This window comes from Pristiophorus japonicus, chromosome 8 (genome assembly GCF_044704955.1).
Source record: "Pristiophorus japonicus isolate sPriJap1 chromosome 8, sPriJap1.hap1, whole genome shotgun sequence".
Classification (NCBI taxonomy): domain Eukaryota; kingdom Metazoa; phylum Chordata; class Chondrichthyes; family Pristiophoridae; genus Pristiophorus; species Pristiophorus japonicus.
This window is the reverse complement of record NC_091984.1, coordinates 49786172-49804711: the sequence shown is the minus strand read 5'-3', so window position 1 is coordinate 49804711 and position 18540 is coordinate 49786172. Positions and strand designations below refer to the sequence as shown.

Below are 18540 nucleotides of genomic sequence, written 5' to 3'. Positions count from 1 at the left end.
AAAATAATGCTGCAGCTTCAATTTATGTAATGTGGGGCAACTTTAATTTTATACCAATTGGTTTATGGTTTCAGTCTTTTGTATGGCTCAAGGGTCATCATGTTGAATGTACTTTATTAAAATTAAAAGGCAGCATGAGAATGCATTTTGGCATGACATTCTCTACAAGTTGGCAGATGACTTTGTTATTAATAATGTAAGGCAGAAAATAAAGAGCATACCCACTTTTCAGTATTTACTCAAGAAAGCAGTGGAATACCTTTCCTCTGCTTGTATCTACACGTTCTAGGAAATGCTTTAATGCTATATACACACTTTTTCAAAATCAGGGTTTGGCCTGAATGAAGGCAAACAAATTTCTATAGCTTAATGACAAAGTAGTAAAACCATCAGTCGGGCTCCAGTTTACAGAAAATATATACCTGACAACCGAATATTTGATAAAGATGCCAGGTGCATCAAGGACCAGGTTCAAGTACAGATAAACCACACACACACATACATTATGTATAAAATACATATTTTAAGCAAATTTATACTTTCAAGGGTATGTCAGTGCTGGGGAATTTTTCATCCATCAACATCAAGTTCTCCCAGGTCAGGTACAGGTTACAAGCTGGGTAAAGTTCACAGTATGTTGCCAAAACACACCCAGACTCTCAAACATAGACAGATTTTAATATATTACTGAAACCTTTCCACGCTCGCCATCCTTCTGACCTAAAACAAGTTAGTGACAAGTTATTTTTACGCCATGATCCTGTGCCCATTAGGAACTGGAATGAGACTGGCTGAATTCTGCAGTTAGGACCTTACAACCAATAAAGGCTTCCGGCTCATCAAGTTCTGGATTGAATTCAAACTCGGGTCAGGACACCATTCTAACACCACCCAGCTTCCAACTTTACTTCCATATAACAAGCCTATATGGAACTGGGCTGCAAAATCTAAAATTCAACTTCTAACTAGTAAAAAAAAAATTATACTTGATTTACATTTAATGGTGCCACTCTATGCACCATGTTCCTCAAGTCACATCCAGCAGTTAACTCATCTCATTGGTCATGTCACTGCCCAACTGGACATTAGGCAAATTGTAAACCTATTTTGTGGATACTCAATGCCTTTGATCAACTTGTTTGCTAGAGAACTTATAGCAGACATTGTCGAGCATATTTTATCACTGAATACTAAGACAATTGCAGTATTATCTAGTGGCTAGTTGCTGCTGAGGAGAGGTAATTTCTATCAGCAGAAACTACAATAAGGACACCATTTGAAACCCTCTGGCAACTCGGAACTGTTCCAGGAGATGGCGCAAGCGGGTTCAATAGGATTGATGACAACATTCGAAGTTCTGCAACGAGGGTGAAGATGAAGATATTTTCATTTTACATGTTTGAGACACATGGCAGAATCTTCACCATCGAATGCTCTAACTCACCCAACATACAATTAACAGCATGTTCTAAGGGAGGAAAATAAAATTGAAATTGTCTGTTATGCCAAACAGTTGGCACATCTCCTCCTGACTAAATTAGTAAGTAGCAATAGTTATGGAAATCTACAAACGTTTACATACCTGGCAATGAAGGATTGGTAAGGGATTTAAATATCCAATAAAGAGGAAAACTGAGGAAAATAGTGTATCCTGAAGTTTTTAAAGACTCAAAAATGTACTTTAATAATCAATCCATTTCCAAACTTAAAGCTATTAGTGGAAGAAATCAGGAAGAAATGTATCTAATTACATCAGTTAACCTACAAAAAAATCAGATTACAAGGTAGTTTATATTTAACCCGCAAAGAAGATTTTCAACACATTTTTGCAGCAAAATACAATAGTATGCAACACAAACTCAGAGCAAGTATATTTTGACATTGTACTGGCTAAAATTAGGAAGTTGCATCCAATATGGCGACAACACGAATCCTGATATAGTTTTCAGAAGTTTTTTGTCAACAAAAACCCTACCCAGCAATGAATTAAGAGTTGCGAAGGCTACACGAATACAGATCATAAAGGAGTGTATTAAATGCTTCAAGAGGCATCTCTTGCCTCCATCATCCATGTTATAGCCAGTACTGTCCTGCACAAGTCAACTGGATCTGCTGTTTAATATACCTATGATACGCACATAGGAGCAGGAGAACAGATCATCAGTATTGTGAAGATTTTGCTTTTTTGTAGGATTATTAGTGTACTTACTCTCACCATCCCTCACAAAAGATGAAACAAGATCAAATGACACTCCATAATTATAGCCTGATTAAGGGCTAAGATGATATTATAAATCTCTCAATGAGTCAGTGTTGATGCAGTTGTGACGAGACCTAAATACTGTTATGTAATTATAATTACTTCACTGTCCAGGACATTCAAATTACATTTTGTTTCAGTAAATCTAATACTCAGTCAAATTCAATTGGTATAAGTGATAACAGTGGGTTAATCCATCTCAAATATGAATGCCAACAGGCATGCACACATGAGCAATACCACACTAGAAATTAATGCCTCTTTTTAAAAAAAAGTGGGGCAAGCAGTAGGGTGGGCGCAGAAAGAGAATGCTTGATGCAGACCCACATATAAATTCGTACTTTATTTTTGTGGTTGTCATTTTGGTGTGACACTCAAAGTTGCTCCATTACGTATACAAGAAAAAGACGACAAAGGTGCAACTTAGGTACACAAATCGATGGGGAGCTGTTTAGTATGAACTCATCCAACACTACTCCAACCCCATTCCAAAGTCTAAGCGGTAAGTAGGTTCAACAGAAAATAGTCTAAACTATGGAATACTGCTGGACATCACGTGGTCCATTTTGCAGAACTGATCAAGAATCACAGCAGACTATCACAATCACTCCTCAGCAAATGAAGGGTTAAAAAACAAAATATATTGGGAAATATACACAAATAAATTATGTACAACTAATCTTGGTCTCATTTCCAGAACTTTTCCGACTCTTGTGCCTTCGTGTCTAATCTCCCATTTTCACTTTGGATGTCTGTTTCAAAGAAAAGGGATACATTCAATTTTACAGCAATAACCTAGAGCAGGTGCAGCATCTGCTGAAACAGGTCATTTTACACAAATACACAGATATAGCATCATTAGCTGTAAATAGATGATATACCCCTCATTCTGCACTGGTACACAGATAATAATGATTAGCATTAAAGGAGCTAATCCACTTCTTGCCCTGTATTCAGCATATTTCAAACCTGAAAGGATTTTAATATAGAATTAAAAGGATACCAATAAGTGTAGGTGTCAGTTACAGTATCTTTGAATGTTTTCCTCACATTGAAATAAGTTTTAAGCAGCTCCTCGCAAGTAAGCAGCTTTAACATAGAAAAAACACCTTAAAGCACTTCATAGAGGTGCAAGCAAAAAAAAAATGGACATCATGCCAAAGACATACTAGGAGTGGTGACCAAAAGCTTGGTGAAAAAGGTGGGTTTTAAGACAGGTTTTAAAAGTAGAGGTGGAGAGGTGGTGCAGTTTTAGGAACTTTCAGAGCATGGGGCCGAGACAGTTAAAGACATGGTTGATAATAGGGCGAAGGAAGGCCGAAGTCAAAAGAATGAAAAGTTCCGAGGAGGTGGTAGGGCTGCAGGAGCTTACAGGAATGTGAAGGGGCACAACTATGAAGGGTTTTAACCACAATGAGAATTTTAAATGAGACATTGGGGGACCAAGAGCCAATGTAGACCTGCAAGGACAGAAGCAATGGACCAGCAGAACTTGGTGCAGGATAGGATGCTGCCTGAAAAGTACTGAAACAGAGTTGTAATTTCAGGAGATTGGAGGATGTGATACTTACCAGGAGAGCACTGGAACATTCGAGGTAACAAGGTATGGATGAGGGCTTCAGTGGCTCCATGTCAGGTAGGGGTGGAAGTAGTTGATCTTTGGTATCAAGAGGATGCAGAGTTGGAAGGATAGAATAAGATGCCAACAGTCTGGTTCAGCCTGATACCATGCTCAGGGAGGGGGATGGACGATGTGGGGGAGGGCAAGTACAATATTTTGCTTAAGGAAATGTTAGTTCATCTAATAGAGGCAGTGGAAGGGTAGAGCTATGCTACAGTGGGCCCAAGTTTCAGCCTCAGTTGCTCCTGATTTTTTGGAGCAACTGGTGTAGAACGGAGTATCTTAGAAATTCAAATTATCGGCATTTAGTTTGCTCCAGTTCTAGTCAGTTAGAACAGTTTCACTTTGGAACAGAATTTTTTTCTCAAAGGGGGGCGTGTCTGGCCACTTACGCCTGTTTTCAAAGTTTCAGCAGCGAAAACTTACTCCAAACTAACTTAGAATGGAGTAAGTGAAGATTTTTGTACATTCGAAAAAACCTTGTCTACACTTTAGAAAATCAGGCGTAGGGAATAGGTTTAAAAGGGAAGTTTACAAACATTAAATACTTCAGTTTTACAAATAAAGAGCCATCATCAATAATAAATGATAAATACATCAATAAATCAACCAATAAATCAATCAAAAAAATGAATTAAAAATTTTTTTAAAATCAATAAAACAAAACATTTTCTACTTACCGACTGCAGCACCGGGAGCCCTCCAACAGCGTGCTGGGACGGCCCCCCCAGTGTGTCTCTATCTGTCTGTGTGTGTCTCGAAAAGGGAGGTGGGGGGGGAAAAAAGAGAGAAGAGGAGATGGGAGGATGTCGGGAGGGAGGGAAGGAGAGAGGAGGGAAGGAAGGAGAGAGGGGGGGGGGGGTGGGGAGGGAGAGAAGGAGGCTGAGCGGCCGGGCCAAAGACCTCGGGCTACTTGATTTACAGGTAGGTGGCGTCGGGTCTGGGGGGGGGGGGGGGGGGGCGGTGTGAGAGAGTCATGGAGGTCCGCGGGAAGGGGGGGGGAAAAGAGTCACGAAGGTCAGGTCGCCAGGGGGGGGGGGGGGGGGGGAAGAGCAGGAGGTGGGCGTGGGAGGAGCCTTATGCACGCAGCCCCAGTGAGGCCATTCGGCCAGGGCTACAGGCTGCTTGCTTTGGGCCCCTCCCACAGAGTTTTGGGCGCCTGGAGCTACTGCACATGCACGCCCACTGTAGCGCGCACGTGCAGAGGTCCCGGCACTGTTTTCAGCGCAGGGACCTGGCTCCGTCCCCAACAGCTCGTTCTGCGCTGCGCCCGGCTGCAGAAGACCTGCAGGGAGCCGGAGAATAGGGAAGTTTTTTTTCCGGCGCAAAACGGGCGTCCAGGTCTGGGCTGCGCCGTTTTAGGCGCGTCCCAAAACTTGGGCCCAGTGTGTTGGTAGAAGCTACTGATATCAAATGTTAGGATAATGGGGGCAGCGATGGGAGCTCAGGGGAGGTTGGTTTGGTGACCAAAAAAAGTTTGGGATAATAATATTTTAGCCATGATGATCCAACCATTAAGGGAAGGAGTAGACTTGATGGATCAGCTGGTCTTTTCCTGCCCATCAATTGTGTATGTATGTATTCTTGCTCTTCAAGATGATCCTAAAGTAATATAATTTTATACAGACAATTCAGATTCCGCTTATTCAGTATTTAGCCAGGTTTTATGTGCAGAAGCCAAACAGCAGCATACCTTATGTCGATGTATATTGGTATTCAATCCTTCAGATTGGACCGTATTAAAAGTTTAATTACTATTAAAGAAATACAAGATTTGGTATCCTTTTTTATAGTGAACACATCCCAAGACCCCTTTTTACCAAACACCTCATCTTACCTGTAGAATAGCCACAATGACTCCAAACAACCCAATGGCGCTGCCAAAAATTTCAACTATCAGGATCTTGACAAACAGGCTGGCATTCTGGGCATCGGCCAGAGCTGCACCACTACCCACAATACCAACGCAGATGCCACAAAAGAGGTTAGAAAATCCGACAGTCAGGCCAGCCCCAAACATGGAGAACCCTGGAAACAAAAATAGGGAATTAAGAAATCTACTGACTCAAAACCAAATCAACTCAGTTTTGTCCACAGCTGTTGCGTAAATTCAACAACGTACAAACAGATCAACGGTTTCCTCACAGCTTTACTTAGACCTTTTTGATGCATACAAAAGTGTTGAAGGAAGAGAAACCGTAAAGCCATAGGACACACACTTGAGAGTTAAGATATTGTTTCCTCCTCTACAAGTAAGACAATGGGCCCAAGTTTCCACATGCTTTGCGCCTGATTTTTAGGAGCAACTGGTGGAGAACGGATTATCTTAGAAATCGCAATTCTCCACATTTTTTTTTCTGCAGTTCTAGTCAGTTAGAACAGTTTCACTTTGGAACAGAATTTTTTCTTCAAAAGGGGGCGTGTCCGGCCACTGACACCCGATTTCAAAGTTTCCACAGTGAAAACGTACTCCAAACTAACTTAGAATGGAGCAAGTGAAGATTTTTGTAGAACTGAAAAAACCTTGTCTACACATTAAAAAATCAGGCGCAGGTTACAAATTAGGCGTCCAGAACGAGGTGGGGGGGGGGGGGGGGGGGGGAAAAAAGAGAAGGGAAGTCATTAAATTCTATAATAAATCCTTATTTATACTTATACAAATAAATCCAACCTGAATAAACATTTAAGCAAAGAAAAGATTAAATAAACCATGTTCCTACCTGTGTGAAAGTGCTTCAGCCAGGGAGAATTGAAGCAGCCATTCGTTCCCGCGGGGGTGGGGAGGGGAAGGGAAGGAGGCAGCCGTTCGTTCCCGCAAAGGGGGGGACGGCTGCCTCAACTTTGAGGCTTCCTGCAGCCTTCTCACTGCTGCAAGAAGCCTCAGTGCTGATGGCAATGTGCTTTTATTAAAAAATGTTCAAAAATTAAACAGCTACAAAGAACTACAAAAATGGCCGAGTGCCAATGTTTCCTTCACACTGTGCGTGCGCGAACGCTCCAACGCGCACGGTTGCCGGCAGGAAAAAAAACTAATTTAAATGGTACCCGTCCCCTCCCACTTACAAAATCGGCGCGAGTAGTAGGCTCCGCCCCCGGGCGCCGCGCCAAGCAGACACGGAGCTGCAGGGCGCTCCAGAATCGTGCGGTTTTTTTCCGGCGCGAAAAACGGGCGCCCAGCTCGGAGGGGCGCCTGTTTTTATCGTGTGGAAACTTGGGCCCAATGAGTCCATCAGATGATAAACTGAAGAGTCCACAGGTAACAGGGTCAAATGCACCAACCAGAAGAAAAATGGAAACCCATAGACAAACTTTCATCATTGCTGCCTTTTTGTCCAGCTGACAAAATGGTATTCGGTCAACATGCCAGCCCCTTATCATGACTACCAATGAGAGACAACTACAATGAGCTGGTACACCATCTACCCAATGAACATTACATTAGAATGTAGCAGACCAAGTGGAATAAGCTATTATAACCGGTAAGTTTACTTCCCCCAGTCTTGTCACAGTATTGCTAACAAGTCTGACATCACAAACTTTCAATTTGGATTTGGAATATTCCTTTAAAAATTACTGGCTACTTTGACTCCAATCTTTTCAAATACCCTCAACATGCTCCTTTCTTCTTTTTCCTACTGTTTCTTCAGAGAACTCCCTTCCTCTACCCAAAATCCCATTTGTGAACATGTGCTGTAGATGCATCAGTTCAAAGCTTGAGATCTAGTAGCATCTCTTTCCTGAACTAACTGATTTAAACAAATAGCAGAATAGATATACTGAGAGAGAATGATGAAATAAGACAACACCACTGGTATTGATTGCTCAAACTGCAGAGTAGTTTTGTGCAGTAGATCCACATCTCAAAATTAGAATCTAAATGGTGGAAGGACTCCCACCTCAACATCAAAATTATTCGGATGAAGGGAGAGCTGAATATTTATGTTTGCAGATGATAATAAGTTAGGAGGCACAATAAATTGTGTAGATGAAAGCAGGAAGTTAAAACAGGACAGACAGACTGAGTGGGCTAAACTATGGCAAATTAAGTTCAATGTGGAGAAGCGTGAGGCCATCCACTTTGGATCTGAAAGACAAATCAGAGTATGTTTTTAATGGAGAGAAACTGTGGAGGAGGGAAGGGGTTTAGTTGTTCATTTACATAAATGTATATAAATCTCTAAAATCAAGTGCACAGGTACAAAAGTAATCAAAAAGGCAAATAGAATGTTGGCTTTTATCTAAAGGGAGTTGGAAATGAAAAGAAATTATGTTTAAATTGCAGAGTCTTGATCACTGGCATTTACCCAACAAAGTGGAACATTGTCCAGGTGTGTCCCATTCACAAAAAGGACAAATCCAATCTGGTCAATTATTGCCCCATCAGTCTACTCTCAATTAGCAAAGTGATGGAAGGTGTCATCAACAGCACTATCAAGTACTACTTACTCAACAATAACCTGCTCACCAATGCTCAATTTGGGTTCCACCAGGAACACTTGGCTCCAGACCTCATTACAGCCTTGGTAAAAAAACATGGATAAAAGAGCTGAATTCCAGAGGTGAGGCGAGAGTGACTAACCTTGAGATCAAGGCAGCATTTGACCGAGTGTTGCATCAAGGAGCCCCAGTAAAATTGAAGTTAATGGGAATCAGGGGGAAAACTCACCACTGGCTGGAGTCATACCTAGCACAAAGGCAGATGGTTGTAATTGTTGGAGCCAATCATTTCAGCTCCATGACGTCACTGCAGGAGCTCCTCAGGGCAATGTCATAGGCCCAACCATCTTCAGCTGTTTCAATGACCTCCCATTTGCAACTCCTCAGATAATGAAGCAGTTCATGCCCGGATGCAACAAGACCTGTGTGCTGATAAGTGCCAAGTAATATTCACGCCACACAAGTGCCAGGCAATGAGTATCTCCAACAAGCAAGAGTCTAACCACCACCCCTTGATTTTCAATGGCATTACCATCACCGAATGCCTCAACTTCAACATCCTGGGGGTCACCATTGACCAGAAACTTAACTGGACCAGCTATGTAAATACTGTGGCTACAAGAGCAGGTCAGAGGCTGGGTATTCTGTTGCGAGTGACTCAGCTCCTGACTCCCCCAAGTCTTTCCACTATCTGCAAGGCACAAGTCAGGAGTGTGATGAAATACTCACCAATTGCCTGGGTGAATGCAGCTCCAATAATACTCAAGAAGCTCAACACCATCCAGGACAAAGCAGACCACTTGATTGGCACCCCATCCACACCTTAAAAATTCACTCCCTCCACCACTGGCCCACATTGTATATCTACATTGTATACCATCTACAAGATGCATTGCAGCAACTTGCCATGGCTTCTTCAATACCTCCTAAATTCATAACCTCTACCAACTAGAAGGACATGGGCAGCAGACGGAGGGGAACACAACCACCTCCAAGTCTCAAAATCCTGACTTGGAAATGTATTGCCATTCCTTCTTCGGAGCTGGGTCAAAATCCTGGAACCCCCGAACTAACAGCATTGTGGGAGTACCTTCACCACGTGGACTGCAGCTGTGCAAGAAGGTAGCTTCTCAAATTCAATTAAGAATGGTCAATAAATGCTGGCCATGCCAGCGACACACACAGCCTGTGAATGAATATTTTTTTTTTTTAAATCAGACCGCACCTCGAATACTGCATTCACTTTTGGGCACTGAACCCCAGGAAAGATAAATTGGTCTTGGAAGCAATGAACCACACATTCACCAGGGTTAAATTATGAAGCCAGGTTGCATAAACTTGGCTTGTATTCCTTGAGTGTAGAAGATTGAGATGACGACATAATCCAGGTATTTAAAGTGATTAAGATATTTGATAGGGCAGTTACAGAAAAACTATTTCCTCTGGTGGGGGAAACAAGGCAGCAAATCATTGAATGTGGGTTTGGCCATTTAAGAGTGAAATCCAGAAGCAATTTTTCATGCAAAGGATAGTGGAAATCTGGAACACACTGCCTCAAAGAGCCACTGCTGGGCCAATTGAAATTTTCAAGACTGAAGTCGACCGATTTTTGTTAGCTAAAGTTATGGAACAACTGTGGGTAAATGGTGTTGAAGTTCAGATCACCCATGATTTAATTGAATAGCAAAATAGACTGGAGGGGCTGAATGGCCTACTCTTGTTCCTACTTTTCTACACTACAATCAGTAACAGTGGTTTGCTTTCTGCAATAACACACTAATCCAGTCAGGAGTGTAAATGATTAAAGGCAATCCTAAAGAGCTAAATGAACAGTAATCCAACAGTACGATGTTCGAGTGGATAATCATGTAACCAAGTTTTGAAAACAGTGCATTTTTGGTTTGAATGCATTTTCTGGCAGTTGCACCTTCTCTGATAGCTGGGAAAAGTCTGTACCAAATTCACATCAAAAGCTTGCAGACAAATTGAGCCACTGAGCCCGCCAGAAATGGTGGCACCATCATTTATAGCATTCTCGGCAAAATTGGGGCTGCCATCAGCGGCAGCTCCAACGTAAATGCACCCTTAAATACAAGCTTCCATTTCAAATCCCGTGCACACAAATAACTAAATTTTAAAGTTGGTACAACAGGAAACCAAACCTACCTGCTTGATAATTCCTAGCTCCAATTGTCTGAGGGGTATTGCCACTGAATGGCTGTGGGGGAAAAAAAGATTCCATTTATTATTTTAAAAGTAACGCCAGTAGCCGGTTCACCATCTTTCAAACTATCGATCTAAACAAGTAATTTGTTACCAGTACAAGGCAGTTTTTGTGGGGTTTGGCTACTTCAGTTTATTCTGTCAACAAGGCTTTTCAACCACTCAAAGAACTATGTGCACAGTAAACAGATGCATTCAGAAACCCAAATGTAAAGAATATTTTTTGTGGTACTTTCCCCAAATGTGCCATTAGTGCCTATATATACACATTGTGTGAGAAGGCTCCAGGGACAATTCTAATGCATTGTCTTTTATATTTAAGAAAATAAACTACATATAGAATGATCAAATTCACGGGTCTTGATTTATTTGCTTCTCATCCTTTTATTTCTCTTGCCAGACCATACAATATTCTCCACCCAAAGAATGAGGGCAGGCAATTTGCTCCCAGGCAATCAAAACATACATGAATGTGGGTAGGGGAGACTCAACTTCCTTGGGAAGCACAACTAAGCAGCTGTATATGTGCAGCATTGTGGGTGTAAATCTGGGTCCTATTTAAATTGTGAGTATCCTTGCCACATTGTTGCAGAGGCAAAAACCTACTTTGATTATAGCAGTGTCTCTCAAACTAGGATTCCACAGAGACTTCCCAGGGGGGCAATTTCAAGCCAGCTTCTCTCAAGATTCAGTTCTTGCAAATTATTCTCAATGGCTGGGCCCGCCGCCTCCTCAGAGGCCCACGGCTCTCTCACTTTCCAATAAGCGCTCTCAGCCGGCCAAGCAGATTCCTCTCCCTGGCGCCATCCTCCCGACACGTGATCAGAGCACCTGTTGGGCCCTTTAAACACGAACCTGAATGTGTTCAAACAAACACGTACAATCCCACAGTGCAGCTGTTACAGAACATGTCAGTGGGACAGTATGGCGGTGAGTCATGCTTCCAGCAACATCCTAGCGTGTGTATGGGTGCTCATGCCCTCATTCACTTTGGCCAGCCTGCTGACGGCTTTAAACATTGTCCAGTACTAAGTGGCCAATTATGGCCATCTGTAGCTGCGGAGTACCCAGAACTGGTGTGAGAAGCTGGCACACCCATCTCACAGATATTGAAGTAAATATCGGTTTTCTTAAAAGCATCATTAAAACACTCTTTAAAACGCACTTTCATATCGTAAGTATTATATAGTATAACTTAGATGGGGAGATCTATAATTACTAATCAATTTGAAAAGGGGTCCTTTGAGGGTCCATGATTACTGATCAATATTAAAAGGGGTACTTAAAAGGTTTGAGAACCACTGATCTATATAAATCATTGTGGGCTTTCGCCTGGAAGAGTACATCGATTAGCAACACCACTGTCATTGTCATGTTCAATACTTTTTGAAGGCAACGAAGTGAAGACACTGCATAAAAGCATGATTGAATTAGTGTACTAACTGGCAAGTGTTACATGCAAATTGTAATTATTTATGCAATGAGAGACATTTCAGCTTTAGCTAATATAATGGACATGGTCGGTCCTACCCAAACCTTTTAAACCTGTCAGGTCATATTTTGACATTAAAAGTATCCCAAGCTACATTAAAAGTTAAAAATGAGAAAATCACTACATTTATATTAAGAATTCACATACCTCTGCCATATTACTGATGACAATGGCCATGATAATCCCATAAATTGCAACAGCTTCACAGAAAATGATGCTGCAATAAAAATGTTTAAAAAGAAGTCATTCCAGTTTAACAGTCCAGTAACAAAGACTGACTGCTCTTTGGCCACTGCCAGGTTTACCATCTGTTCATTATAGTTATCTTTGTCCCTTTCTGCTTATGACATACACTTGCCAAAGTCCATTTTCAGACATATTTCTTTTCCAAGTACCTGCTACTAGCACTGATGCACGCCATGCAGATTGCAGTGTTAAGATTCAGGTTTGTTCAACACTTGTCAAATCATTCTTACCAGCTCAGCTCCCATCAGCAAGTGTACACTTCCAGTGATCTGAAACTTAACATTTAGCATTCAGTCGAGGTGTATTAGAAAATCTGCAGTACAGAAACAGGCCATTCAGCCCCACTGGTGGTCATACTTCATATATGCTGAACTCACTCAAGTGGAAACATTCACCATACCCAACTCCTTCATAAATTTAAAGACCTCCTCTTAGTCGTCTCTTTTTAACAGGTAAGAGTCCCAGCCTGATCAATCTTTAGCACTCACTCAATTCTGGCAACAGCCTTGTAAATCTTTTCTGCACTTTCACCAATGTTTCAATATCCTTTTTGGTAATAACAGAACGGTGTACAATACTCCAAATATAGCCTAACCAAGGGTCTACATTAAATGTAACATTATCTCTCTGGTTTTAATATTCTATTCTTCTAGCAATGAAGCCCAGTACTTTGTTTGCACTCAGTATGGCCTTATCAATTTGCATTGCTACTTGTAATGATTTATATATCTGCATTCCCAAATCTTTACTCCTCTACCCCATTTACTTTCTTATCTTCCAAGAAGTAGGTGGCCTCCTTATTCCCATCAAAATGAACCACCTCACCTCATTATACTGAACTGAATTTGGCATTTACCCACCCACTCTGCAAGCCTGTTTATCTTGTGTATTTTAGTGCAGACTTCCACATTATTAGCTATAATCACCACCAATGTTCTCCCCAACTTGTGTTATGGGTGCACAACCCCTTTAACGGGCTACGTGGCCCATTCAAATTTCCTTGCATGCACTTTTTTTTTCTATTCAAAAGCCGGTGAGCCGGCTGTGTGGGACCTCCAGAGTGCTACGTGGCTGCGCTGTTTAATGGGAATGTTGACAACCCCCACCCCCCAATTTGGAGTCATCTGCAAATTTTGACACCAACAGGATTTAACTAAGAGGGGGAAAATAGAGTACGAGAGGAAGCTTGCAGGGAACATAAAAACTGACTGCAAAAGCTTCTATAGATATGTGAAGAGAAAAAGATTAGTGAAGACAAACGTAGGTCCCTTGCAGTCGGATTCAGGTGAATTTATAATGGGGAACAAAGAAATGGCAGACCAACTGAACAAATACTTCGGTTCTGTCTTCATGAAGGAAGACACAAATAACCTTTCGAATGTACTAGGGGACAATGGGTCTAGTGAGAAGGAGGAACTGAAGGATATCTTTATTAGGTGGGAAATTGTGTTAGGGAAATTGAAGGCCGATAAATCCCCGGGGCCTGACAGTCTGCATCCTAGAATACTTAAGGAAGTGGCCCTAGAAATAGTGATGATCATTTTCCAACAGTCTATCGACTCTGGATCTGCTCCTATGGACTGGAGAGTAGCTAATGTACCACCACTTTTTAACAAAAGAGGGAGAGAGAAAACAGGTAATTATAGACCGGTTAGCCTGACATCAGTAGTGGGGAAAACATTGGAATCAATCATTAAGGATGAAATAGCAGCGCATTTGGAAAGCAGTGACAGGATTGGTCCAAGTCAGCATGGATTTATAAAAGGGAAATCATGCTTGATGAATCTTCTGGAATTTTTTGAGGATGTAACTAGCAGAGTGGACAAGGGAGAACCAGTGGATGTGGTGTATTTCGACTTTCAAAAGGTGTTTGACAAGGTCCCGCACAACAGATTGGTGTGCAAAATCAAAGCATATGGTATTGGGGATAATGTACTGACGTAGATAGAGAACTGGTTGGCAGACAGGAAGCAGAGTCAGGATAAACGGGTCCTTTTCAGAATGGCAGGCAGTGACTAGTGGAGTGCCGCAGGGCTCAGTGCTGGGACCTCAGCTCTTTACAATATACATCAATGATTTAGATGAAGGAATTGAGTGTAATATCTCCAAGTTTACAGATGACACTAAACTGGGTGGCGGTGTGAGCTGTGAGGACGACGCCAAGAGGCTGCAGGGTGACTTGGACAGGTTAGGTGACTAGGCAAATGCATGGCAGATGCAGTATGTGGATAAATGTGAGGTTATCTATTTTGGGGGCAAAAACACAAAGGCAGATTATCTGAATGGCGGCAGATTAGGAAAAGGGGAGTTGCAACGAGACCTGGGTATCACAGTTCATCAGTCACTGAAAGTTGGCATGCAGGTACAGCAGGCCGTGAAGGCGGCAAATGGTATGTTGGCCTTCATAGCGAGGGGATTTGAATATAGGAGCAGGGACGTCTTACTGCAGTTGTTCAGGGCCTTAATGAGGCTTCACCTGGAATATGGTGTACAGTTTTGGTCTCCTAATCTGAGGAAGGATGTTCTTGCTATTGAGGGAGTGCAGCGAAGGTTCACCAGACTGATTCCAGGGATGGCTGGACTGACATACGAGGAGAGACTGGATCAACTGGGCCTTTATTCACTGGAGTTTAGAAGGATGAGAGGGGATCTCATAGAAACATAAAATTCTGACGGGACTGGACAGGTTAGATGCAGGAAGAATGTTCCCGATGTTGGGGAAGTCCAGAACCAGGGGACATAGTCTTCGGATGAGGTAGGCCATTTAGGACTGAGAGGAGGAGAAACTTCTTCACTCAGAGTTGTTAACCTGTGGAATTCCCTGCCGCAGAGTGTTGTTGATGCTAGTTCATTGGATATATTCAAGAGGGAGTTAGATATGGCCCCTGCGGCTAAGGGGATCAAGGGGTATGGAGGGAAAGCAGGAAAGGGGTACTGAGGGAATGATCAGCCATGATCTTATTGAATGACGGTGCAGGCTCGAAGGGCCAAATGGCCTACACTCCTACACCTATTTTCTATGTTTCTATACCTCAAATTCCTGAATCCAAATCATTACTGTACATGATAAATAAGTAATCCCAGTTCGGCTCCGAGACAGCACTTCCCACTTTCTGCCAGTCTGAGTGGTTAAGGATACTGGACTAGCAGCCGATTGCAACTTGTGAATATGAATTAAATAAATTTGGCAATTAATTGTTTTGACACCTGAAAATAAAATCTGCGAAAGCTTCCAGATTGTCATTGAAAACTCAAATGGTTCACTCATCCTTCAGGGAAGAGAACCTACCACAGGTGCCCTTCCCTGCCATTGTATAGCCTGCATACAACTGTAGTTCACAGTACGTAATGCCCTCTGAAGTTGCTCAACATGCCACAAAGTTGTCAGGGCAACTAAGAATGAACAATAAATATTGTCCCATCAGTACTGCCCCAACTTGAGAAGAAATTTTTTTTAAACCGGCATACTGTCAGGCAAATAATCCTCCCTTTTATTGCAGGCTTGCTACTGCACAGTATGTAGGACTCCACTATATCACGTCATTCCAGACGACAGATATTATCAAACACAGAAGACATTGAAACAGGCTTATTCGCACAATAGAACCAAACCATACAATACCTACTTGGAGGCTAGAAACAGATGGAGGGATTATTCAAAACAAACCAGGGGACAAGATGAATTCTTTTGACAGAACCGGAGATGAAATACATCTCAATATATAATCTTGAATCCCAGCAAAAAAATACAGCCTTTAAGAATGATATAAGCAGAGTGTTAAATGCATCCTTGTGTTCCATGAGACGAACTAAACGACTAACACATGAATTGTTCTGTGTTCTACACACACGTCGTTTGAAAAGGGTGCCGATGAGGAGAGAAGGGAAATCATCAGTTTCAATAAGCGAACTGACGGAATAGTCTCCCTCCTTTGTAAGTACCTTTATGAACTCATGATTCCAGCTTGCTCCTGTCCCAGTGAACTAATCTCCTCTTATCTTACTTCTAAATCTTTGCCCCTTTGCCCAATCTGTGACTCTTTCTGGTGTTCTTTGCTCCTTTGATGATCACAAGCTGTTCAACATATTAACTGGCTCTGTGACGAGTCAGTACACCTGACTTTTACATGTTCTCTTTAACCTCACCCTTCATTTAGTTTAGTACAATGAAGGAGCTCATCTTCCAGTTCTGGTAAAGGTTTAACCTGAAAAAATTAGCTTTTTTTCTCTTTTCAGATGCTGATGGATATTCTGCACATTTCCAGCAGTTTGTTTTTATTTGGAAATTTGCATCAAAAGCCAGCACTGAACTCTAAAAAACCAACGGTCAATAAAACGATTATCTTGTTTAACATTAACAGCCCGATAAGTAGGAAATCTCCATGTTCGTAAAAAGAAAATTCACATTTAAATTCCTATTTCTCCTTGTCTTAGTCTCCCACAACTCACATCTATTACCCTGGCAGAGAGATGGCTATATTTCCTAATGTTTTATAGGCAAAGTAGAAAAAAAATCCCCAATCCAATTCCTTGTAAACTGACACCCTATCAGCGGCAAGAAAAGTGTCAGATAGAACTACATCTTTCCCCAAAAATGCTTGCAACTGATTGATGTACTAAGTGTGCTATTTTAAATTTTAAATTGATTACAGGTTGAATCTCCCTTATCCGGAACCCTCGAGACCTGGCCTGTTCTCGATAAGGGATTTTTCTGGACGAGGGGTGGTCATGTTAAATTGGAAGGTACAGGTACTGAACAAGGGGATATCGGGGCTGGCTGGCTTGGGGCTGGGACTGCGGCAGAGAGATCATGGGGGGGGGGGGGGGGTGTGGATGGATCGCGGGGTCAGGCCAGCGATTGCGGGAGTCTGCAGCGAGGAAGGACCTCAATTTGTTCAAGTCGGAGTTCTGCGCATGCGCCAACCATTGGCCAGGAATGGTTCTAGACAATGGGTGGTTCTGGATAAGGGAGCTTCAACCTGTATATGTATAGGTCTACAGGGCTGTAGTAATACCCGCCCTCCTGTATGGCTTAGAGACATGGACCATGTACAGTAAGTAGACACCTCAAGTCGCTGGAGAAATACCATCAACGAAGTCTCTGCAAGATCCTACAAATCCCCTGGGAGGACAGATGCGCCAAAATTAGCGTCCTCGTCCAGGCCAACATCCCCAGCATTGAAGCACTGACCACACTTGACCAGCTCTGCTGGGCAGGCCACATAGTTCGCATGCCAGACACGAGACTCCCAAAGCAAGTGCTCTACTCGGAACTCCTTCACGACAAACGAGCCAAAGATGGGCAGCGGAAATGTTACAAGGACACCCTCAAAGCCTCCCTGATAATGTGCGACATCCCCACTGACACCTGGGAATCCCTGGCCAAGACCGCCCTAAGTGGAGGAAGGGCATCCGTTGCCGAGAGCATGCAAAAATCAAGCGCAGGCAGCGGAAGGAGCGTGCAGCAAACCAGGCTCCCCGCCCACCCTTCCCTTCAACCACTGTCTGTCCCACCTGTGACAGATACTGTGGTTCTCGTATTGGACTGTACAGCCACCTAAGAACTCATGCTAAGAGTGGAAGCAAGTCTTCCATATTCCGAGGGACTGCTTATGATAATGTATAGGACAAAACAATTTTATAATTTTCAAAACATTCAAGGCTGTGAGTTAAGAGATATTTCGAAACTATTACCTGACAAGGTTTTTGGTTTTAATCCTAGGTGCCTTCACACCACCACCAAGAATGCTGGAACCAGTGATGTAAATCCCCCTGAGTAAGCAAGAAGCAAAAGGTGGTGATTATGTTGATTTATTTTATTTCTCTTCCAGTAAAACCTGATTCTTCGCTAATAGGGTGGGCAGGCAACATATTCAAGTCTTTGGGGAGTCAGGTGGTGAGCCACTCGCCACAGAATGCCCAGCCTCTGACCTACTCTCAGCCATGGCATTTATGTGGCTGAGTTTCTGGTCAATGGCGACCCCCAGGATGTTAATGGTAACACGATTGAATGTTAAGGGACAGTGGCTAGACACGCTATCATTGGAGATGATCATTGTCTGGTACAAATATTACTTGCCATTTATCAGCCCAAGCCTGGATGTTGTCCAAGTCTTGCTGCATGTGGGCATGGATTGCTTCATTAGCTTAGAAATGGCTGTCCTCACAACACAGAAACACCTTGGAGTTTCCCTTAATTTAAAAAGCACCCATAAGACAAAGCACAAATAGTTATACTGGTTGACAAATCAAAATGTAATA

The 18540-nt window shown here is 42.5% G+C and overlaps 1 protein-coding gene across 1 annotated transcript in view; it reads right to left on the bottom strand.

Annotated features, from left to right (window-relative positions):
* Window positions 1-503: 503 nt before the first annotated feature.
* atp6v0b (ATPase H+ transporting V0 subunit b) overlaps window positions 504-18540 on the bottom strand; it is a 49523-nt gene continuing 31486 nt past the window's right edge. Inside the window, exons 4-8 of the mRNA XM_070886767.1 lie at window positions 17974-18051; window positions 12181-12250; window positions 10485-10536; window positions 5719-5909; window positions 504-3012 (exon numbers count right to left, since the gene is read on the bottom strand). Of these exons, the coding sequence (XP_070742868.1) occupies window positions 2986-3012; window positions 5719-5909; window positions 10485-10536; window positions 12181-12250; window positions 17974-18051 (418 nt within the window). The 3' untranslated portion in view covers window positions 504-2985. The remainder of the gene's footprint in view (window positions 3013-5718; window positions 5910-10484; window positions 10537-12180; window positions 12251-17973; window positions 18052-18540) is intronic.